This window comes from Rattus norvegicus, chromosome 11 (assembly GCF_021556685.1).
Source record: "Rattus norvegicus strain SHRSP/BbbUtx chromosome 11, alternate assembly SHRSP_T2T, whole genome shotgun sequence".
Taxonomy (NCBI): domain Eukaryota; kingdom Metazoa; phylum Chordata; class Mammalia; order Rodentia; family Muridae; genus Rattus; species Rattus norvegicus.
The window spans coordinates 59,217,592-59,242,638 of NC_141544.1; the positions used below are offsets into that span (position 1 = coordinate 59,217,592).

Below are 25,047 nucleotides of genomic sequence, written 5' to 3' on the forward strand. Positions count from 1 at the left end.
TGTTATTCCAGATGAATTTGCAAATTGTTCTGTCTAACTCTTTGAAGAATTGGATTGGTATTTTGATGGGGATTGCATTGAATCTGTAGATCGCTCTTGGTTTACCCACCTTTCTATAATTATCACAGATTAATCATATGGAATGTGGTCATGAGACTTATGGGGTAAATATAGTGACAACTTCCGAATTCTTTCAAGTTTCTTACTGGAAGTTTTAGAGGATAAAAGAGGGCTGCTGCTGATGGCAAATTACAGAAGTGACTAAGAAATGTAGCTAGAAGGAGACTCCTCTGAATTGGAGAGGCTGGCAGCAGGACTGTGGCCCAACAGTTGTCAGGGCTGGGGAACATGAGAAGTGTTGTTGGCAAGAGTTCCTGGAGACTCCACAGTGGTAGATCTTGTTAAATGGAAGGAAAGGAACTCATTAAAAGGTAAAAGTGAATGTCCCTCCTTATCTTGGAGTCCAGGAGAGACAATGAATTCTCTGAATTTCTTAAAGCTCAGCAGGGTGGAGGAAATTCAGCTACAGCATTGCAATGCAGTTGAACACTTCTGTCACTAAAACAGTAGCCTGGAGCCCTGGAGCTGGAGAAACCATGAAGAAAGTCTTTACCATTCTACTTTGCTTTAGAAGTCTCTGAAAGTAACGAGTCCAGCTAAATCCCAATACTTAAGGCAGAAACCATCTCAAAGAAACCATTTCTTTGCAATGTTGCAAAGCACTAAAAGAAAAAAAATTATTGAAAATGGCAGAATAATCGTTTTAAATATAAATTCATCACAAATATATTATAGAAGACATTTGTAATTGAACATGTCAATACTAATTTTAAAACTATTAAAAGGAAACTTCAGTAACAAGGATCAAATTATTAGAACTCGGGGTTGGGGATTTAGCTCAGTGGTAGAGCGCTTGCCTAGGAAGCGCAAGGCCCTGGGTTCGGTCCCCAGCTCTGAAAAAAAGAACAAAAAAAATTATTAGAACTTGGGAAAATAAAAATAGAAGAATAGAAAAGCAATGAAGATGGGAAACGGGAACTGGAAAAAAATTTAAGGTGGAAATAGATGTGACTCGAATATATTCACATGAATAGAGCCATATAGTTATAGAACACAAAGCATGGAAGACAAAAATAAAAAATCTAAATAAAAAGAAACAAGAATAAAGACAAAAAAGAGGAAACTGATGAAGAAATGACAGACAAAATGGTAAGTAAATGAATTAAAGCATGTATTTGTGTATGTCTATTTTCATTGTGTGTACATATTATATAAAATATATAAATTATATCATGACAAAATCCATCCTTAAGAATCTAAAACATTAGAACATTGTTTAAAAGTATGATTTAAGAATACTTTCCTAAACTGAAAAAAATACCATCCCATTGACTTACTGAAAATATGAGCTACATAAAATTTAATGTTTCCTAAAGTGGAAACTAGAAAATACTAAGAAAGACATAGTCAAGATTGTAATAAAAGTTGGAGATTTTATCCCTCAGGAAACTTAACTGAAATTGGAAAATTAGAATATGTGTCAAATAGTAAGTTGGAGTGTGATTGAGGAAGGCACCTAATCCCAACCTCTGGACTCTGTGGGCATGTACATTCATAAACACATACACACACACAAACTTACACACATATGCATGCACACGCAAGCACATACACACATAAGCACATGCACACATCCATACACATACTTACATGTACATGCACTCACAAGCACATATGTACACATACACAGCACATAAGCACACATACACAAGCACATACATATACATACACACAAATAGATACACATGTGTACATATGATATCTATATACACACATATATAGAGATCATAATAAAATAATAAACAGAATGTCTTTGTCATTTGAATGCTCATAAAATGCAGAACTACCACTTAGGTTTAAGAGGAAATACACTAAGAAGTTAAAATACATTGGGGGAAAGATTATTTGAAAAGCAAGTCACAGGCTAATGTTGTAAAGAAAAGATGTCTGGCTGATACAAAGAAAATGCAAAATGTGAGGTAGAGAGTAAGATGCAGAGGCGTGGTCCATTAGAACTCACAGAAATAGTTCCAAAGTCAGGAAAGGATGTGGTAGTGGACTAGAAACAAAGTATCGAGTGGGAAGTTAGATCTCAGGAGATTTCAGGGAAGTACAGTGCTCCAAATGAGAGGGGATGAGTAGGTATTCAAAAGAAAAGAAAAGAAAATCTCTAAACAATGAATAATTGTAAGAAAAATATCAGTTCTATACTTCACTCAACACAGCATAGTAAACCCAAATTGAATATTAATTTAAAATACAGATAACTCAGCTTTAGAAGTAGCAGAATGAAATATGTAAAATACTTCTAAAACTTTGCAATGGCCACTTGCAACGTATTTTGCAAATCAGCAACAATTCCCCTGCTACATGAAAATCTTATATGAATCAGAAAGGGGAAGGCCACAGTTGAATTTGACAAAGGAAGTACACAGTTTACAGTGTATATGAAAAGACAGACAAACTCATTTTTATTATGAACAGTATACCTTAAAATTATATGGGAATATTTTCTTATTACTGCCAATCAAGCAGAAAACAATCCAAATATATATATATATATATATGTATATATATATACACACATACACACATATATTATATACACACACACATATATATGTATATATAATGCAATAGGTATTGTAGTAAATGTATTAAATTATCTTCAATATATATGTATGATATTTTGTATAGGTTTAATATTCATTAGTTTTTTATTACAATGAATGATCAAAGCAATCAATTGTACTTTAGGAATTGACTAAATAAATTCTAGCTTTTGTGTACACTGGAGCATTCTACTGTTGTTTAAAATAATGATTGGGCTCTGTTATATTTATGGAAAAAGATCTGTAGAATGAAGTACTAACTTAATAAAAGCATGGTTTATATAAAATACTAAAATAACATTTTCTTATATCAATATATCTTACATCGTATATCAGATATTTTAAAATATCCTGGAATAATACAAAATATATACAATAATTTTTTTCCTGTAAAGTTTACGTGTGAGTGTGGTGTGGTGATGGGAGGGGCTGTTTTATGTTTATTTTACATTATTTGGTCCTTTGAATCCTGGAACAGTATGGTGCTCCTAAACTTGATATTACCCTGTGGTCAGAAACTGCTCTGTTTACATTTTACGATCTATTTACACTTGTCATTGATTTGCTTGTGCCCTTACCAAAATCAGTGACCACACATTAAAACATAATGAGGGTACCCTTCGTGCCATTCAAATTAATCCACAAGTCCCAAGTAGTTACTCCTTTCCAATGATGCCCTGTTTTCTGATCCCCTAAAATATAGCTGTGACAAAGATCCTCAGACTACCGTCATCGAAAATGGCAGAAGCCAGAGGGGCCGGTTTTCCTTTGAAGTCTTCCGTTTTGTGAAACACAAGAATCAGAAAATGTCCACTGTCTTTCTGCACTGCCTCACGAAGCTCTGCAGAGCGGACGACTGTCCTCTCCTCATGCCGGTATGTCTATAAGCAATTTTACTTCAAGTCTCTGAATTAATCTAAGCTAAAAGACTGTTAGATCTCAGGAAAGTCATAGGTCAGGGTGAACGATGAGTTGATTGTTCAATCATTAAGGATTTTACAATTGTTTATTTTGTGCCAAGCTGGACATGGAGTGATGAAACTACTATGGAATTGGATTCTGTTGGCTTAATTTTCGGGATCATGAAAGAATGATCGAGAACACAAAGGAAAAGCAGTAGTAGCAAAGGCAGATGAGCATATGGATTGTAGTAAGAAGGAGTGAAAGGAGAGGAAAATTGGTGGGATAGTCAGAGGCTGGTGATTTTGAGGATGGATGGACCCCCAGCAGAGCAAAGATCAAGAGACAGTCCATATCAAGGATGCTCAGAAGTTACAGACACATGTAATGGGGTAGGAGGGGCAGAAGATTTAGGAAAACATGAGGAGGGTTGGGCTGGTTCTAGAAGATAAATTAGAGCCAGATGGTTCAGGAGTACTTTCAATTAAAAGTTAAAGTCTCTGAAAGATCTGGATCAAACGGGATACAGGCACCATCAAACTACAGATATAGTGAGGAGGGAATTTAAGAAAGTCAGAACATTTGTATTTAGACAGGCTCCCCAGAATTAAATTAATATTAACCAGAGAACAAACATAAGTAGTTTTTCAAATTTAAATTAGCTTTAATGTTTATATTTATCCCCAATATATGTGCAAATATGAAGTTATTTCTTCAACTCATTGAATTTTTTGGTCTTAATTCACTGGATCAGATAGAGGCAAAAGCAGAGTCCACTTTATTTTGGGTCTGTGCTGACCAACATTTTAAGGAAGAATTTATTAAAGGCTTGAGAGAAATAAAAGTGGCCGAGTTTGATAAACACAGCTCGTTTTCAGGAGAGCCGTTGAGCTATGTAAACTAATGAGGCAGTGCACAATTACAGCGAGGAGGAAATAAGAAATGTGGTCCAAGCTAGGAGAAGAAACACTGTAGCATTTATATGCAAAGTAATTAAATAAATGCACAGAAGGAAATGAATAAAATTAAACATGTGGTATGTCTTCCAAAAGAATCTGCTTTCCAAATGGCCATAAAGAAACAATTTTATGCTGGGGTGGAATTTCATTTGTTTTCATTAACACCTCAGATTTGTGGCAACAGAAAAAGGAGAGATGCGCAGAGCTGGACGACTTGGGCCCCGCAGAGCACTTCTGGAAACGCGGTCCTCTCTGCAGGACCGATCATCACCCGGAGCGGTAAGAAGACCCTCTTTTTGTATGTAGTCAGAGAGGGAGACAAAAACGGTGGGCTACTTTGGCAGCTATGTTTCTAAACAGCACTACTTAGCGTTGAGACTCGTGAACAATTTTAACATCACAGCAGTTTCCCATTTACCCAGTGTTTATTCAAGAGACAGTGTTATCTTCTGTATATTTCCTAGTTACACACACACACACACACACACACACACACACACACACACACACACACACACACCAAATGTTCCATGACTTCTGTGGCTCCAGGCTACACTTGCTGCTTATTCTCTTCCCACTGTAGCACACCTTTAAGGACTGTGTGTACTGGTTCCCTTGTTATCTGGTTTTGCATTGACCCAGAGGAGGCACTGTCAGAGACTTGGCAGCCACAAAGAGGTAAAAATTACTCCTGGAAGATAGTTTCCTTGGTGCTGAAGAGATAGATGGTTCAGTAGTTGAGAGTACTTGCTGCTCTCACAGAGGATCCAGGTTTGGTTCTCAATTTCTATGTAGGTGGTTGTTGATCATCTCCTGTAACTTCAGATCCAGGAGATCTGAAACCTCTAGCCTTTGCTGGAACAAGCACTTACGTGCACACATGTGTACATCACACACACACATACACACACACACACACACACACACACACACACACACACACTTCCAAATAAAAAGTGTGTATTTTTTCAAAAGCAACATTTTTTTCTAAAGTTACACTCTGTGTTCTGGAAACCCTTTCCTAATCTACTGTACTTTCTTTTGTGAACTCTACCTCCTTGGAAACCATCCTATTAAACATGGTTGAGTTGCCCAGGTTTGGGACCACTTGCTCCATTGCTTCCTTCTCCGCCAAGTGATATGCAGTCACAAGCACACGTTTATGTGAGCATCTGAACACTGTCAGTACACATACATTCGTATGGACACAAGCATTTTTTTCATACATTTATGTACAAAAACAGACAGGTGTGACAAAAGATATGGATTTAATCCTGTATGAATCTAGACGCTTCCAGAACTGATTGGATAAAAGAGACATGTGGTAAATGTCGTAGAAACTGAAGCTGCACACACTTTACTCTAGGTCTAGATTTTATTCTAAAAAGCCACATGACTACTAATTACTGCATTTCTCTAGATATATGATTCTTTGTGTTTGGTATGTAGAGTTTTTAAAGGTAGGTTTAAAGATTCTTTATAATGTATTGCAAATGTCCTTAAAAATAGATAGAATAATTTTGGTTTGGTTTATATGCTAATAATGTTTTCTAAATTTTATATTAGCTTTAAGGTTGTTATTATCTTTCAATTAAATTGTCTTTACCTTTTTGCCAATGTCACCCATTTAATAGAAAAAAAGCCCAGTTTTCCTGAAATAGATAAATAATTAAGTTAAAAAATACTTTTAGCTTAAAAATACTTGAAATTGAGTTAATTATTCACTTCCTAGTGTTTGCATAAGCATACTATTATTGAAAAAAGCCAACGGGATCTTTAAACAGCGCAGAAGATTATTAAATGTGAAATTTCAAACCTAGTCTCTACTCTCTGAGGACTTGACTGATGGTTTGAAGATGACTATTTTGGGGTTTGTTAAAGGCCCAAGTCTTAACTCTATCTAGTCATAAAAAAAATGCTGATGGAATTACATTGAATGAAAATCGAGCTACTATTTCCAAAAATTAGCACTGCTTTAGGGTACATAAAACAAAACTACATTTATATTTATGGAATATATATACAATAATTTCCTATTAGATATGAACTTTTGAAGAGGCTTGTGTGTCCATTGTGAGTGGATGCTTTTAATAAATTAGTAACCTTGTTTCCTTTTTATCTAGACTCCTCAAAATTTTTTAAATATTTTGTTAGTGTAAGATAATTTTCAAAAGAAAAACAATTAAGACCCTTAAACTCTACTGAAGCTAGCTATCCAGATTTCTTGATTTCAGCTGTCCCATGTTTAGCTCCCTAAAATAGCTCATCTTTAAAAAAAACTTGTTTTGGTTGTGAGTGAGAATCTTTCTGTGTGTAGCACACATGTGTGAGGCCAGAAGAGGACATGGATATCACTGGATTTGGAGTCACAGGTGTTGTGAGCTGCCTGGCTTAAGTGCTGGGAACCGAACTCAGATACTCTGGAAGAGTAGCAAGGACTCTTAATTGATACGCTATCTCCCAAGTAATAAAAGTATATCCCAGAAGCACAAGAAACTTGGCAGAATGCCTCTGTTGTCGTGCTCAGAGTTCCTCCTTTCTGTTTTGTGAACTGTTTCCACTTCACGAATGTCCAGAATCTGATACACGAGAACTTAGCTTTCTCCACTGGCAAAGCCTGAAAGGACCATCTTCAGATCCTTGAGACATTTTGGGAGTCCTTCTGTCTTGCTCTACCTCATTTTATTTCTCTATTTTTTGATTAGTAGCATGATGTTCATCTTTACAATGGCCTTATTGCTTACAGTTCAATTTATCAATATTAGAATACTACAAGATCCATGCACTCAGGTTCCACAAGAATCCAGAAGTCAAGCCATATCTACCCTCAGACAAATCCCATGCAAGCTTAATATTTGGCTTCATGACCAGTGCTATCCTTTTTCCTTGGCTCACTAAAGGTTTTGCTTGAGTCTTCTAAAAGTTATCCCTCCAGGTGCAGTGATGGGTTTCTTTAGAGAAGTTCATTTCAGGCTTGGTTTGCCTGCTTCAAAGTCCTGATCCTTGGAAGTTTTGCTCAATTTACTAAGTAAGCCAATCTTTGCTAGGGAAATTTCTGGCTTAAGTCTTGAAAAAAAATCTTAGAAATCCTCTTTTGTTTTGTTTTTTTTTTTTTTTAGTGAAATCAAATCTGTCTTGGTTATATTTGTCCAATGATAAGATTATCCCACTTGTTAGCTCATTTATAAAAAGTCCATATTTTTTGAAATGTAAAATTCTTAAATTTTACATTTCTGTGGTGTTCTTATAAAAGCTTCTGAATGATAACATTTCTAAGGTGGACAATGGGCTGTGGTGAATAATTCTGGTACAAATTCTGGAAAACAATAACACTTAATTGTTTTGCTAACATAAGTTGCTATCAATAACCCAAAGCTTGAACTTCAAGTAGTATCATTAAGTTTTGGGGTAGTTAATAATTTATAAGAGCACACTTATACTAGCCTTTTCAGAGGACAGGCACTCTGCTAGAAACTAACCCAGGAAGATGCCCCTTAAGGGATGTGGAATTCAGAGCTAGACTATTAACACATATTATACAATGGGAAATTTTTAAAGTTTAGTGCTTTTCTAAATGTAAAATATAGGGCTAATTAGTCAACATAAGTAATTAAACACTTTTTAAGTTTGCCAGAGATAAGGGAAATATTTATTCTGCATATATCTTCCCAGTGAGTACTGTTTACATATTTTCACTTAGTACAGCTTTTTAGATGGGGTGTGAGAAGGAACACATTGCAATGTGTATGCCATTTCTAGCTTGCACAGCTGGGGTACTGCTGTTATTGCCTCTGCCCTGTGAATCCTCCGATAGTTGAATATTCTTTGTGCATCTCACTGAGTTTAATATTCAAACTCAACTAATTCCTTCGGCCTTCACGCCTTTCTTTTGGCATATGTGTACATAGCAAGGCCAACAGGACTGGAGGGAACACAGAAGTGGGTGGTGACTTAACACTCCCAGAAAATACCTGCCTCCTCCTTGGGGCTACACAATGATTTTTATTACAACCCAATAAGTTAGAGGATATCAAAAACAAGAAACAGGAAACCAATCCTCTACCAGAAGCTGTTATTCAAAGGAAATTTCAAACTACATCGGAACGGTACATCGTTTGAATGCAGCTATGCAATGGTGATCCAATGCTTTTATCTTCTCTGCTCTAAAAGCTGGAGCTAGTGCTTCCATTTCACATGAGGGGTTTGGTCCTAACACACAGGGGCATTTCGTCCAGTGCAAAGTGTTAGTGGGGGTATCCGGGATATTGTGTTTGTCAGTAGTGGGTGGTAATGTGAATGCAGAAGTTTTGATATTCTTTTAGCCTCTGGATGAAGAAAATACTGAATGGTGTGTATGTGTGTGTGTGTGTGTGTGTGTGTATGTGTGTCTGTGTGTGTGTGTGTCTGTGTGTGTGTCTGTGTGTGTGTCTGTGTGTGTGTCTGTGTGTGTGTCTGTGTGTGTGTGTCTGTGTGTGTGTCGTGTGTGTGTCTGTGTGTGTGTGTCTGTGTGTGTGTCGTGTGTGTGTGTGCGCGTGTCTGTGTCTGTGTGTGTGTGTCTGTGTGTGTGCGTGTCTGTGTCTGTGTGTGTGTGTCTGTGTGTGTGTCTGTGTGTGTGTGTCTGTGTGTGTGTGTCTGTGTGTGTGTCTGTGTGTGTCTTTGTGTGTGTGTGTCTGTGTGTGTGTGTCTGTGTGTGTGTCTGTGTGTGTGTCTGTGTGTGTGTGTCTGTGTGTGTGTTGTGTGTGTGTGTGCGCGTGTCTGTGTCTGTGTGTGTGTGTGTGTCTGTGTGTGTGCATGTCTGTGTCTGTGTGTGTGTGTCTGTGTGTGTGTCTGTGTGTGTGTCTGTGTGTGTGTGTCTGTGTGTGTGTCTGTGTCTGTGTGTGTGTGTCTGTGTGTGTGTCTGTGTGTGTGTCTGTGTGTGTGTCTGTGTGTGTGTGTGTCTGTGTGTGTGTGTCTGTGTGTGTGTCTGTGTGTGTGTGTGTGTGTGTGTTTTGGAGGAGTCTAGGCATCTCTGCCTCATTCTGGACACTTCATAGGAAGGAGCTATTTACTCAAAGCAAACTATAAGGGATTAAATGTAGCCCAGAAAGAACACATTAAAAGGATTTTAGCGTATCCTATAAACAGGACGTGCAAGTCTTTTGGATGAGTCACCACAGTCCATTCATCACATTTATTTCCATGAGAAAGGAAATAACTTTATATAGAGATGTTAGGTGGAGTTCGGGATGTTCCTGTGAGTGTTATTTTTCTTTTTTGTCCTAATATAATGCAGTGCACGTTGTAAGACAACCTCCAAATGGTTACCAGTGCACATGGTTAATCATCCCCAAAATGAGTGCTCATGCACAGTGTAAAGAGTTCTCTCAGTGAATGACGTATTAGCTTCAAAATCTGTATTTCAGGACGGGATAATTAAACTTTTTTTGCTGAGAATCAAGTGTCTGAACAAAAATAATATATTCCCTGAGCAAATATATAAAATAATTTTGTTTATGAAGATTAATATTTCCAACTATGAAATATTTTCTATACTTGGTCAGTTTATGTTATTTTAGGGAAAAAATAAAGACTGAACTGGAATCATGATGCTCGCATATGTTTACTTTGCCATAGACGCAATGACAGGCAGAAATTTCCTCACCTGTAAAACGGTTGTAGCAATAATATCTAAGCCACAGAGCTAACATGTGGGCTAAATATGGCAACACATGAAATAGCACTTTATGGTCTCAATCATGTTATAGTTACACATGCATTAATTGTAAAAAAAAGTGTTCAACACATAAATAATCAACTATGCATATCTTATGATTTAAGTAACAATAACAAGCACACATGTACATGTTGATATGAGCATGCAATACTCCAGTTGCAGGCTGAAAGGTTAATTTTAACCTGATTGTAAATTGGGCAGTAAGATTGGGGAAATCAGTACATGTGCTCATTGCCACTGAGATGTTCACCAAAGAAAAGTGAAAGTCAACAGTCCCAACCTTCCACTTAGCAGGTACCCAGAGAACTCCAACTCAAACTCAGGGGTCTTTTTAGCCTTTTGTTCAGTTATTAAGTGTGAATTTATCTTCTTGGATCTCAGAATGGTGTTTTTGGAGATCATGTTAGGCAAACGCACAACACTTAAAATAGAGTGACACTAAATAATGACTATTTCTCTGTAGCAGAATAACAAATGGCAGGTTATAGGCCCATAAGAAATGTAATAGCTGTTAACAATTCCTGCCCTCACTAATCTGGCAGAGAGAAAATGGCAAGACAATGTTGGCAGGAAAGAATACAGTATAAAATATTTTGCGACTGTATTTGTAGACTTGAGGGTGAAATCCCATACAGGAGGAGTAGAAAACTGGAAAACAGAAAGGTTTATGGACTCTCATTCATGACTCCATGGAGCTCAGGAGAGGGATCGGTAAAGAAAATTAATAAGGATGGGGTTTAGAACTTATGGAGTCAGAATACACAAAAACAAATGTTGCACAGACATTTTCACTTCCATTTTTCTGTTATCTCTCCTCAGATGAGACTCCAACCAACAATTCACAGCTTGGTAAGATAAATAAAATAAAAGTGTTATGTTTCAAAATGTTTTGGTGATCTGTTGTGAAACTGTAGCTGACCAGTTTGCTAGCTCTCCCAATTTGCTAAGTTTAAATAACAGTTCACAGAAGAGTTTTAAACCCATATGTCATGTGTTGATCCATTTTTTTATAAAACCATTAGCTTTCATTTTGCTTTATTTTGTCTTTTGGATATCAAATTTCTGATCTATACAATATTTTGGGTCTTTGGTTGAATTGTAAGTCATACTTTATAGCATACTCCAGTGTGCTGCTGTGAAATATGGTGAGGGATATTCTATAGGAGCAGAGTGGGAAGGCAGTGAGTAAAGTACATCTTGAAGACTGTATAACAGTATATGTGCTTCTTACAGGTTCCTTGAGTGTGCCTCCCTTTCAGCTGAATGCCGTCACCAGCTCTCTGATATCAGGAATGGTCATTCTGGGAGTCATGTGCTTTTCTCTCCTACTGTGCTCACTAGCCCTTCTGCACAGAAAGGGATCCACCAGCTTGGTTTTGAATGGTGTAAGAAACCCTGTCTTTGAGTGACAGTGACTGTTCCTGCTCTAGGACGAAGGTCACTGATCACTCTGTGCGACTGTGGTCAGCCATCCATCTGAGTTCAATGACAGCAACACTTGATATTTTTAGGTTAGGTAGATTTCTTTTTGTAGCTCATGAGTGCTAAGATAGTGAAAGACTATTGATGGTATGGCTACGCCACCTATGTAAGTGGCCAACCCCATTTTCTTACCATCAAAGGGCACATTGACAATAACTAAAAATATTCAGGACTTAGACCTTAAAAGGTCAGTCATTTTTCAGTTCATTTGTAATTTCTGTTGACTGTTGGTATAAGAGGTCAATTTAACCACAGAGGAAAAAAAGAATTTGTTCCATTTTCTTCCAAGCAGTAAAGCCCAATGAGTGATTTTAAATTGTGTATGTGGTCCAAAAATGAAAGTTACCTTTTGTTTTTTTTTAACTCCAGGTAATTCCAGCTTAAGGCTACATTTTAAAGGGACATTTTGAGTTAACTACTATTTCTCCTGATCTCTTGTGTCATGGATTGATGTTTAATCCTGATGACATTTGTTTAAAAAAAAAACAAAACTACAAATACACTTGGAAAAAAATCTATTCACATAGCAAATAGTAAAAGTGGGTTTTTAATGTCCAAAGGATGCATTGTATGTTATCAAATTATTTCTTTGAATAGGGATGGCTGTGAGGCCTCATCCTGGTTCATGTGGGACCATTGGCACAGGGTAACTCACCTGGCAGTTAAACATTCAGCTTCCATGTATCTAGCATCAAGGCCACTGTGGGAAGGTTATTCACAAGTCATTATGTGAGAAGCAGACACTGACAGCACCATAGAAGCATGATGCTCCCATTAGGGTTTCCCAGAAGACCAGTATTCTTTATATCCTAGAACAAAGAGGAACTGCAGAGTAAGTGTTGTTTGTAGAACATTTTAGGAGCCAACATGAAGAAGATGGTCCTTTGTCCTAAACATTTTATGAGAAATGGGGAAATGAATGGTTGAAAGGGGCTTTTTTTTAAGATGTCATTTTTCTAGAGGCTATACTCACTACACAATGAACAATAGATTTACCCAGTACTAAACAGTGAGAGCAATTATCCTTTATCATCTTTCCAAAACAATAATATTTAATCCAATTTTTAAACAAGTCATGTTCAACACAAAAGCAAAAAAAAAATAGATTCAAATTATTTCCACAACTGGACAAGTAAAAGAACCCAATGGTGTATACCAAAGTTCAGTATGTGCAGCTCCTGGTAGTGCTGTATTAACTGTAGAAATTTGATGTCATGACACTGTGATCCACTATTCAGGACAGATTTTAATATGCCATATGTAAATCAATATGCAATTTTAGATCTGCTTCAAGTGGAATATGTACACTGCAAATTAATATAATAATTAAATCAATCACCAAGTTAAAAGACTACCCTTTCTCCAATTTGCTTGAATATTTCAGGAGCAAGTGTTTATATTACAATAATTAGCTATCTAATTACCTCAACTCTTCTATTTCAAGGTGGGTGGCATGAAGTGAAATAGAACCTGAAGGAAGAAATCCTGGATAATTTCTTCAATATTAAACAAAAATTAAGCCACTTAAAAAGTCAATCTCCCCTTTCATTCTGACCTCCTTCTGTGGTAACACGATTAACTGATCATCACACCATAGGACTCTCTGTGTATGTGGACAGTACTGAAATACTGTGGTGAATCTAAGTCTATGTTTTCCTTGGGTGAATAGTGGTTCAAGCTTAAACTCTGGGACTAGCACTGTAGATCACGGAGGCTGACTTTTCTGTTTGAATTCTTCGCCTTTGGATGGTTAGTGCTTCCTCTTTTGTCCATTAAATCCTACACTTTATTGCACAGAACTAAATAATCAACATACAGCATTTTGGAAACACCTCAAGCCTAGTGTGTCCTTTGGCTGCCCCTTTTATCATGAGCAAGAGAAGCAAAGCTATAAGCGGGTTTGCTTCAGTCAGCTTTACCCTGTAATACTCAAACTGTAGGTTCTGTTTTAGTTACTCTGAGTTTTTTTTGGTTATTGTAGTAGGAAGACCTTACAAATATGTGCAAATGTCTTTTCAGTTTTAATACCTCAAACTGTTTTTTTTTTTGTGCTTCAGGGGTAAGGTCTGATGACATGTACAAAATTAATAAAAAATAATTTGAAATGAATGTTTTGAAAATATTAGCTTGTTTATTTAAGACTGTATTTCTTCTTCCTGCTCTATGTACCTATTCTTTTCAGGGAAGCTGAGAATGAATGCTCTAAAGTAAACATCAGCAAGGGAGGTGGGTTGTGTCTGTAGACAGATGAAGTCTGTCCTAGCAACACTGAGCTTCCCAGCCATGGGGATGATTGGGGTCTTCATTTATGGTCCTTTACTCGGAACTTGATCTCTGACTAAGATGACTTTCATACTTTGGTGGGTGTAGTAAAAGGAAAGGACGCTGGTTTCTGTGTAGTTACAGATATGACAGGTTCTGATGTCATCCTGCCTCCTTAGGGAAGGTGAGGTGGGAAGAAACAACATTGACAAAAACATCTTTTCAGGTCTAAGTGAGAATGCAGTCTTACTGGGCATGACACAGAATCCTCAAGTATGGGGAGTTAGCTTACTGGAGGTTTTTGGAGGGGGACCCACGGAGCCTGTAGCATCACTTTGTGTACCCCCAGGCAGTCAAACATTAGAAGCAAGACTATAGCAGAAGTCCATGGTACCTGCTGTCAACAAACATTTGAAGAATTATGAGAGGATGGAGACCATGAACACATTTCTGTTGCATATTTGTAAGCAAAAAAGGAAGCTGAACATAGACCTATTCCTTTTGACGACATGACTATTCAATTATTTGCAACTGGAGAGACCTTTAATACAAATAGCACCACTTTATAATCAGGGAAACAAACGTTAAGACTTGGTTACTAAACAAAATAAATGCATGGATAAGTTGAAATATTTCTCAGAATTCTATATGAAACCACCAGCATATGTAGGAACATAAATAATGATGTACCCGAGTAGTGTTTATACAGAAAATATAAAGTAGTATGCTATCTATCCATCTATCTATCTATCTATCTATCTATCTATCTATCTATCTATCTATCTATCATCTATCTATCTTTTGGGAAGTAATATAATACATAAAAAGGAATGGCCTCACAGGATTGTGGAGTCTGAACAAGCCTGAAACCTTCTGTAAGGAAGGTGAGTTCAGGGGAAACTGATGGTATATATAGCTGCAATCAGACAGCATAATACACACCCTGGAAGAACTAATGTCTTCCTTCAAGTCAAAGGCAAGATAAAAATAATGTCAAAGCTTGACAGAAGTCCCTACTAAGTCTGGTGTATTAGGGAATGGATGCATAAAAATGTCAGAAAATTTGACAGTGCTGTTAAATTAGTTTGAGATATTTATTATCAACATATAAGGGATTACAAACAAAGGATCCCATTTTATGATTACTGACTAATATGGATCAAATTATACAAGGAAGACTGTCCCAGAAGGGCAGTGGTGAATTGTGAAAAATGCCATTATCCCTGTGGTATGAGGCTAAATAGAATAGAGGAGGTATGGCCTAGCATTAACTCAGGACCCATGTTGCATGTGGCTTTAAGAGTCCTGGTATGAAAAGAGAAATGACATCCGCGGTGGCAGTAGGTCAGAGCAATAAAGAACATCATACATGGTAGCAGACACAATTGCGGACAAATGTAACGGAACAGGACTGGGAACAAGGGAGAGAGGCAATGTGTTAGACAAAACCAGTTCCTGGAGGAGACAGAACTAGAAGAGTTGATAGGTGTTACCCTTACGCTACGTGATGCAGCTCCCCTCTTGCACAGGCTGAGGGTGAAGGGCAACCAGTTAAAACATTGTGTTTTGTGTTTGTGAGAATGCATTGCCTGACAGCTTTTGTGTGAACCATATTGGTCTGCAATTCCAAGCAACACACAAGAACTAAAACAGCCTAGACTCATGCACTTGTCTGAAACAGCAATGAAAGACTTGCTTTGGGTTAGGGGGTAGGGCTTTGTTCATTTGTATTCGACAGAACAGAGACCTCTGCTAAGCAGTCTTCATTTTTAAACCCCTGAAGTGAAACTGAGAGTTACGATTGTTATCTCTAATTCCCCTTTGCTTCCAGAATCCGGATATTCCCTTCTTCACCTACATTAGCAACGTAACTACCTCAATTTTCCCTTTCATTTTCCGAGAAGAAGAAAGTGGTGTTGCTGTGGCGTTTAGTTACCGTCAAAAGCAGTGGGGTTCAATTCCATTAGGGGCAAAGCCTTGCACAAAACAGAATTCATTACTTAGTCAACTTGCTTGTTAGGCTATTCAACTTAACACTGTAAATTCTTGGAGAATGATGGTTTGACAATTGCTTCTCTGAATCAAGAGCCTGTAAGTCGTGGGGCCATTTCTTCCTTCCCACGTACCTTTGCACCTGCGATTTTAAAGGTGTGAACAACTGATTCACATGAATAGTTACCTTGGGGAAAATAATTTTGGCAATTATTTACTTCTTTGGAATTGGAATCAACATATTTAAAAGCATTTGCTACCATGGAGGTGTAATAGACAGAGAATAATACGGCTTGTTGTTTCTGAAAGAAGTTGATCCCGTTTAAAGCTTATGGAGATTAAACCTGTGGTTTTTGGTATCTCGCCTCAGCCTCTGAACACTATGTGGGGTGATTTGAGTCACACTCTCTCTCTCATTGAAGAGTTCTTAAAATTTTAATTGTTTGCAGCCTATCGATATGTATTATAGATACATATGACACTTTCTTTCATTTTCCAAATTAATCTTACTTGCATTTTGTCATAAATGATTCTTGTCTCTACAGTTCTAACACAATCTCATTTAAAATGATAACAAACAGAATGGTTAAGTATAGAATGGTATGGTTATCTAATTAATAAACCATTGCAAAGATTCTTTCCTTGGCCCAAACAGTGTTTACACAGTTGATGTTACGCTTACAATTTTGCCTGTGAGGAAACATGACTCCACCCATGGCTATTAAACCTGTGGACTCATCTCTCCAGGTTGGTATTTCTACTAGTCTAGATGGTGTCTCCCTAACCTTGTTTCTATTTTCTTTGTATAAGATTCAATGTGTTGAAAAAAGTCAGTATAGTTTTTGATGTGTACGTAATTTGAGTTAGAAAAATAGAGGAGGACAAAGATTAACTGCATAGCATAGCGAGCGACCCAGGCAATGCTGCTCCTTTATACATTCCTTAAAGAGTTGTCAACTTACAGAAAGAGCATCTAACATCCTACAACAGCACATATGCATATTTTGGTTTCATTGCATAGAATATGTACAAACTGGTATTTTTGTGTAAGTTCAAGTCTACTTTGTTTTCCCTTCTGGTCTAATTATTCCATCCGGTACCCAGAAAGAGTCTCTTTAAACCTGTCGACTGTCCCTATCAATAATTGTTTACTACATTGGGATAAATAAAGTGCATTCTTCCTCATTTCTTTTGTGCCTTGAGTTCTAACATCCATATCATGTGATGAAAAAATCTCTTCATTCTCGTCCAGATTGCTTTCCTTCTCAGAAGAGCAGCTGAATTGTGTAGCTCTTGGGTGACTCTGAGTGTGAGATTCTGACTGGTTTCCAGGCTGTCAACAAATTTACAAATGCGCACTTAAAGTAGTGTTTTACACGTTAGCCACATTTTTCAGCTTGAAAAATAAAATTTATAAGGTGTTTAAACTAGGTCGTCTTTCTTATAGATTGCCAAAAAACATTTACCTTGAAATTCTCAAACCTCATGACTTTCTGATCTTAAGAGAGAAAGGGACTGTGAATGAGTTACACTAAGTTCTTGAGAGCCTCATCTTGGTGGTTACAATCCTGTCTTTAGAAGCCTGGAAACAAAGCAAAACATCAAACAACAACAACAACAACAACAACAACAACAACAACAAAATGATCACCCCTGCCCAAAAAAACATTTTGAAATTTAAACACTTACTAGAAGATATCTTCCAACTGAAAAATGCTTTCTAAGAATAAAATCTTTACATTAATATTAAATTATAAGCTTTTGATCTGAATGCCTTTCTAAATGTAAAGAATTTATTGAGTTGGAAGGGTTTAGGTATGGTTAATTTGTTATATGAGGTTTTATTTATTTTCAAGCTTTTAACAATAAAGTTTATAAAATTAAAAATAAAACTAAATCCCTGGATACTATCTTTGGTATTCTATGGTGATGACATTGAAATAGCCTCATAAAATGCAAGTGTGATCTCACATTTTGTATACTTGATTTTAGGAAAATTATGAACCACAAAATAATCACTTAGCTTTCTCTATTGCATGAGTGACATCTTTTTAAAACCTATCTGTTATAAAGAGGAATAGAAACCACAAGAGAATATTTATCATTTACAGAAGCCTCTATATAGTGTATCTCATAATGATGACAAATATTGTTTGCCAGTAATTTAAAGTACTTTTTTATTTGCATACATTTGAAGGATTCACTTCCTTCTCAATTTGATTCACTAGTTAACTCATCTTTCAGAGTTAAGGATTAAATATTTCCTTTACAAATTCTCATTCATGACTTGGGACAAATGTTCTTTCTTATATATGCCAATACTTGTGAAAGATCAGATGGATGGGATTTTATTGATTAATGTGGTTTTATAGATATTGTACCATTAATAGATGACAAATTGAACTACCTGAAATTGAATGTCATATGTGGTGACCTTATAATTACTTCTAGGCACTACTACTTCTACTGTGTGTTGGATGACTATGCTGGCTTTATTTTGTTATATAACAGGTACACTTAATACTGTCTAGAATTGCATTCTATTGCACATACTAGTTACAAAATACAGTAGGTTAAGTAAGAAAAAAAATGATGTAACTGCCAGGACTAGCCCAGCAGTCTACTCTTCATACCCCTCAGGTTGAACCTCTTTTTGTCCAGAGCCCTTGTTCTATGATACAATACAGAAAAACGTTTTAAAATAAAAGAAGCCTGCATAATTTAAGGAAGTGTTTTTGGCAGCTCTTGAAGGGCACTTTCATTATGCACAGAACAAACTTAGTCAGGCAGTCAATTGTACCAGCAAGGGGATCTGGGAAATGTAGTCTTATTGAATTTGTATAGAGGACCAGCCTATCAGAGGACCCAATTTAGATGTGCTATCTTTTACTTGTGTATTGAAAATGTTAGCTAAGCTGCTTTATGTGCAATGATGTTTGCTATTGCATTAGTAACAAAAATATGAAATGATATGTGTTCTCAACTACAGAACTTTTATCTGTACCTACAGCTTCAGTAAATTATGGCAGTTTTATGTGATATTATAATAATATAAAAACACAAAATTAGTTATGGAAGACTTTAATCAAACTAGAAAATTCTTAGGCTGAGATATATAATATATATATATATGGATACAGACATAAGCACAATATGGGCTCAAATAGAAAAAGACAAAGCCTATAGAAATAACTATGATCAAATAAAAATTAATTGTTTTAATACTGCATCTCATATGTTTCTTTGACAAAGTATCTAGGTCACTTAAACTGGAAACCATGTTTAGTTGCCATACAATTTAGAAGCTTGGGAAATGTATTCTGTCTGCATTATTGTCACAATCATACCAGTTCTTAACTTCATTTTAGGGTTATATACTAGAAAACAAAATATTTGTACCAAAAAGTGTATCAACCAAGAAATCAAATTTCTGAACGTTTGCTTCCTCTGAGTGGTGGTTAAAATTCAATGGCTTTGTTCGTTCCTGAACAATTTAGTAATTTGCTCAACACATAAATGATCTTCAGTGTGCTTCAGATCACAGCATGGCAGCATACTAAACAGATGTGGGAACTCTGACTCCTTTGCACAGAGATGTAAGAGTTATGTGACTCACTGTTTTTCATCTCTGTGCATGTTACCCCTGTGTCACCAACATTATGGTCACACAAGGCAACAACGTCATCCATTCAGATGATTGTAATTTTTGTTTGTTTGTTTTTAAGTAATCTATTCCCTTTATCCTTTAGAGCTGAGAATAGCTACATGTAATGAATATTGTTTGTATGAAAGGCCATTTCCAGAAAAAATACAACACCATTTCCTACTGTCTTTTGAGAATAATGACACAGGAACAAGATATCAGAATCCTTCAGAATATAACCTCACTTCAGCATGATCCAGATCTTGACGTAAACCCATAACTATTTCCTATGCAGTTCACCTCACTTCATCTTCACACCAGTAATAATAATTGCATTGCCAGTTTTCCATATTCTTTCTACTACCTCTTAGGCATTTCTCTAAGATACCCAGTCTAGGACTCCACGCAAAGCACAGCTATACTATCACTGTATACTAATGTAAACATCATTCTTGCCAAGCTGAAGAGAAAGGTGGTAATTATATTCGCTTCTTCATTAAGTTCTCTTTGGATAGGGATCTTTCCTCAAAATGGCATCTAGTGAAAGCAGCTTTATTCATATCCTGCAGGGATAAAGTAAAGCTGGGAAGACAACATGGTTTTCTAAACTGTCAGCTGAACAGAACGAAAAATCGATCACATTTTGCCTCAGTTCAAAATCAGCATTTTCCCCTTCTGATGGTATAAGAGAAAAACAGAGCCAAGGATAGCACAGCAATGTGTTTATCTATGGCTGTTTAGTCAAAATTACTTTTCCCAATATCTAAGCTCTGTGCTAACTCTAAATGGAAGGCAGGAAGCAAAGAATGATGTGCTGCTTTAAATGTAGATGGGGGATAAGATGTTGAGACTAAAATTTAAAAATCACTCTAGAACAGATTCATTCGACTCTCACATTTAAATAATGTTCACATTAAATAATTGTTCCAAAGGAACTGTCAGAGTGAAACAGCCAGTCATCGCTTTGCCTATCTTAGTTCTGACAGCTTTAAAAGACTCAAGCTCACAGTGAAGCTATGAAAATTATTATTTTTTTAAAAAAAGCCATTTGCAAAACATGAGCAAAATTTCATTTCTGCCTGATTATTGACAGGTAAATGAACAACTTCTGTAATCTTGAAGAAGGGAAGACTCTTAGATTATATTGGTTATATAGGATATGCCCCAGGAATTTAAAATTAGTAGGATGTATGTATAATTTACAAATCTATGAACAATATTGATCTTAACTTTCATCTCAATTGACATTGGTATCGGTGTTTCCTAAGCTCCAAAAAATAATGTAGAACTCACTATGGAATGCATGGCCTCAACAAATCATGCTTGGGAAGTTCTAGAGCCTTGATACACTTGATGTCAAGAAATTAAGCACTTGTTTAAGGATCTCTCATGTTCATGGAATGGCAGGATTAATATAGTAAAAATGGCCATCTTGCCAAAAGCAATATACAAATTCAATGCAATCCCCATCAAAATTCCAACTTAGTCTTCATAGACTTAGGTAGAGCAATTTGCAATTCATTTGGAATAATAAAAAACCCAGGATAGCAAAAATTTTCCTCAACAATAAAAGAACTTCTGGGGGAATCACCATCCCTGACCTTAAGCTGTAGTACAGAACAATAGTGATAAAATCTGCATCAGGATTGGTACAGAGACAGGCAGGTAGATCAATGGAATAAAATTGAAGACCCAGAAATGAGCACATACACCTATGGTCACTTGATCTTTGACAAAGAAGCTAAAACCATCCAATGACAAAAAGATAGCATTTTCAACAAATGGTGCTGGTTTAAGTGGAGGTCAGCATGTAGAAGAATGCAAATTAACCCATTCTTATCTCATTGTACAAAGCTCAAGTCCAAGTGGATCAAAGACCTCCACAGAAAACCAGATTGTCTGGAACTAATAAAAGAGAAAGTGGAAAGAGCCTTGAACACATAGGCACAGAGGAAATTTTTCTGAACAGAACACCAATGGCTTATGCTCTAAGATTAAGAATCAACAAATAGGACCTCATAAAGTTGTAAAGCTTGTATAAGGCAAAGGACACTGTGTCAATAGGACAAAATGGCACCTCACAGACTGGTAAAAGATTTTTACCAATCCTACATCTGATAGAGGGGTATTATCGAATATATGCAAAGAACTCACAAAGTTAGACTCCAGAGAACCAAATAACCCTATTAAAAATGGGGTACAGGTTGGGGATTTAGCTCAGTGGTAGGGCACTTGCCTAGCAAGCACAAGGCCCTGGGTTCAGTCCCCAGCTCCGAAAAAAAGAAAAGAAAAAAAATGGGGTACAGAAAGACTATACATGGACTGACCCTGGGCTCCAACCTCATAGGTAGCAATGAATAGCCTAGTAAGAGCACCAGTGGAAGGGAAAGCCCTTGGTCCTGCCAAGACTGAACTCCCAGTGAACATGATTGTTGGGGGGAGGGTGGTAATGGGGGGAGGATGGGGAGGGGAAGCATATATAGAAGGAGAGGGGGAGGGGTTGGGGGATGTTGGCCCGGAAACCAGGAAGGGGAATAACAATTGAAATGTAAATAAGAAATAGTCAAGTTAATAAATATAAAAATATGGGGTACAAAGCTAAAAAAGAATTCTCAACTGAGGAATATAACAGGGCTGAGAAACACCTAAAGAAATGTTCAACATCCTTAGTCATCAGGGAAATGCAAATCAAAACAACCCTGAGATTTCACCTCACACCAGTCACAGAATGCCTAAGATAAAAAATTCAGGTGACAGCAGATGCTGGCCAGGATGTGGAGAAAGAGGAACATTCTTGCATTTTTGGTGGAATTGCAAGCTGGTACAATTACTCTGGAAATCATCCTGACAGTTCCTCAGAAAATTGGACATAGTACTACTGTAGGACCCCACTATACCACTCCTGGGCATATAGCAAAAGATGCTCTAACATATAACAAGGACACATGTTCCACTATGTTCATAGCAGCCTTATTTATAATAACCAGAAGCCGGAAAGAACCCAGGTGACCTTATGCAGAAGAATAGATACAGAAAATGTGATACATTTACACAATGGAGTACTGCTCAGTTATTAAAAACAACGACTGCATGAAATTCTTAGGCAAATGGAACTAGAAAATATTATCCTGAGTGAGGTAACCCAGTCACAAAAGAACACACATGGTATGCACTCACTAATAAGTGGATATTAGCCTAAAAACTCAGAATACCCAAGATACAATACACAGACCATATGAAGCTCAAGAAGAAGGAAGACCAAAGTGTGGATTCTTCAGTCCTTCTTAGAAGAGAGAGCAAAATACAACCTTGAGGAAGTCTTGATTCCTCTTTGAACATCAATGTTCTTATCATGAAATGAAAGTTTCATAGCAGCAATTAGGATTAGAATGAAAACCAAAGATGATCTAGATATTCAATTTAAGACCTATCACATAGTCAGTAACAACCTTACACTTCCTGATCTCTTACTACTTCACTCACTCTGTGTCACTATTGCACCTCTTAGTCAACTATGTTATGCTAGTGGTGTTGTAAAGAATCCAAAGATTATCCCTGTGATGTCAGCTTAATGCAGTTTAAATTCTCGCTGAGCCACATTGAATAGTTCACTTGAATAAACCAAGTGAAAGGTACAATAATATTTTGACTACTAAACTTTGCAAGGTCTTCGTAATACACGTTTACGTATCATATTACGTTTCGTAATATTTATTAAGATACCCGGACATTGCAAATGTGTAATGAAGACAAGTTCCTATTGGTGCTTCATTCTTCAACCCCGTTCTTACTTTACTTCTCTCCTCTATTTTTTTTGTGCTCCTTAACGCTGTCTGTTGGCATCAGGAACTGGTCTTACGGGTTGCAGGTTGCCACCGAAGCAAGTGATGACAGTGATGTGACCCACAGGCCACAGGGACTCGCACATCTGTTGCCATGGCAATCGCCATACATTTCCAGCATCCACCAGGCCCACCTCCCACCCTTACCAGTGAGAGATTATGTCACTGCCCAAATGAAAGGCAGACCCTTCCTGACCTTCGTCTCTCTTTCCCCCTTCATCTCCAGTGCCCCCTCTACCCTTTTCCCCCTACAATAAACCTCTCCGGTGGAACTATACTGGCCTGGTGTAGTCTGTCCAGACGTGAGCCGCCATTTTAATACAACACTGTTCATTAGTGGAAAAAAATCACCCCATAATTTATTCATTCAACAAGGACTTTTGCAGACCTACTGTGTTAGAGAACTTGGGCACAGAAAAGAAACATTTGTTTCGTTGATTGAAAGTAGATTTGCAATTATAACTTACAAATGCTCAAAATCAGTTTCTTAATCTGTAAAGTAGGGTGATCGTTCCTTCAGGGGCTATGTTAGGGTGTAGTAAATATGATAAGGTAATGAACATGATTTCAAATGCTGAGGTGACCAGCTTCAAACCAGACCCACGATGGCTCGGTCAGCACCTTTGCAGAGAAGCCGAATGGATCATCCTTCCCATCTGCAACCCACTCTGCCTTCTGCGTTTGCCTGGCAGCCTTGGCACTCTTCGTGGAGTGAGGTGAGATGAAAGAACAATAACCTCCCAAACAAGGAGATGAATTGGAAAGAGCAGGCTCACAAAAGTGTAAACGTTTTCAAGTGCTTAAACTGACATTTGAGATGCCACTTCCAAGTGCTGCTAATCATCACCAAAGTTACTTGTTAGAAGGAGCATTTATAAACCTCCAAGACTGCTCTGGTCTGAAGGTTCGTGTCCCCCTTAAAACGTATGTGTGGAAGTTTAATTTTGAAATTAATATTATTATGGTTTGAGTGAGCAATGTTTCCATCCTCGCCCCCTTCCCCTATCCCCCGCCAGACTCATTATGTTTCAATAGTTGGTGTCCAGAGGCTGATGCTATTCGGGAAGATGTTGGGACCTTTAAGAGGTAGAGTCTTGTAGAAAGAAGTACAGCGCCGGAGACAGGGTTTGTTTGGTTTTGTCAAGGTTTCTGTCACAGCAACAGAAAAAACAATCAATTTAAATACGAGTGGCAATATTTTACCAGGTGGTTTGCGAGGCAACTCCCTGATCTTTATCAGTGTGTTGCCGGAACAGGAAGATTCTTTTTGTCTTGTTTCGTTTTGTTTTATACCAAGGATTAAACCTGGGGCTTTGTGCACTCCTAGCAGGCAGCATATGGCTCAGCTAAATTCCAAGCCTCCAAGTCAGAAGATCTTCTCTCATGAGTTCTTCATACTCATAGGGAGTTTGTTTATCTTTCCCAACAGTGAGAACTAAGGTAGACAGAGCTAAGGACAAGCAGATTGGCTCTCCACCAACAATGAATCTACACGGGCTTAGATCTTTGAGGTCAGTCTCCAGAAATGAGACATATATTTCTTTTTGTTTATATAATATACAACTCACTGCCTCATTTTGTT

The 25,047-nt window shown here is 37.2% G+C and overlaps 1 protein-coding gene and 1 long non-coding RNA gene across 5 annotated transcripts in view; one reads left to right on the top strand and one right to left on the bottom strand.

Annotated features, from left to right (window-relative positions):
• The window catches only part of Zpld1 (zona pellucida-like domain containing 1), a 359,152-nt gene extending 345,319 nt beyond the window's left edge, over nt 1-13,833 (top strand). For 3 of the 4 annotated variants that reach the window (XM_087576682.1, XM_087576683.1, XM_087576684.1), the window contains 4 exons: nt 3,376-3,547; nt 4,702-4,810; nt 11,064-11,093; nt 11,478-13,833. In XM_087576682.1, coding sequence (XP_087432808.1) covers nt 3,376-3,547; nt 4,702-4,810; nt 11,064-11,093; nt 11,478-11,653 — 487 coding nt within the window. In that variant the 3' untranslated portion in view covers nt 11,654-13,833. 4 annotated transcript variants of the gene reach the window in all.
• LOC148002581 (uncharacterized) lies at nt 12,760-23,515 on the bottom strand. Its single transcript, XR_015633050.1, has 3 exons — nt 23,415-23,515; nt 17,447-17,562; nt 12,760-17,313 (listed from the first exon to the last, which is right to left on the bottom strand). It is a non-coding gene; the product is annotated as an uncharacterized LOC148002581 (long non-coding RNA).
• Between the last annotated feature and the right edge of the window lie 1,532 nt (nt 23,516-25,047).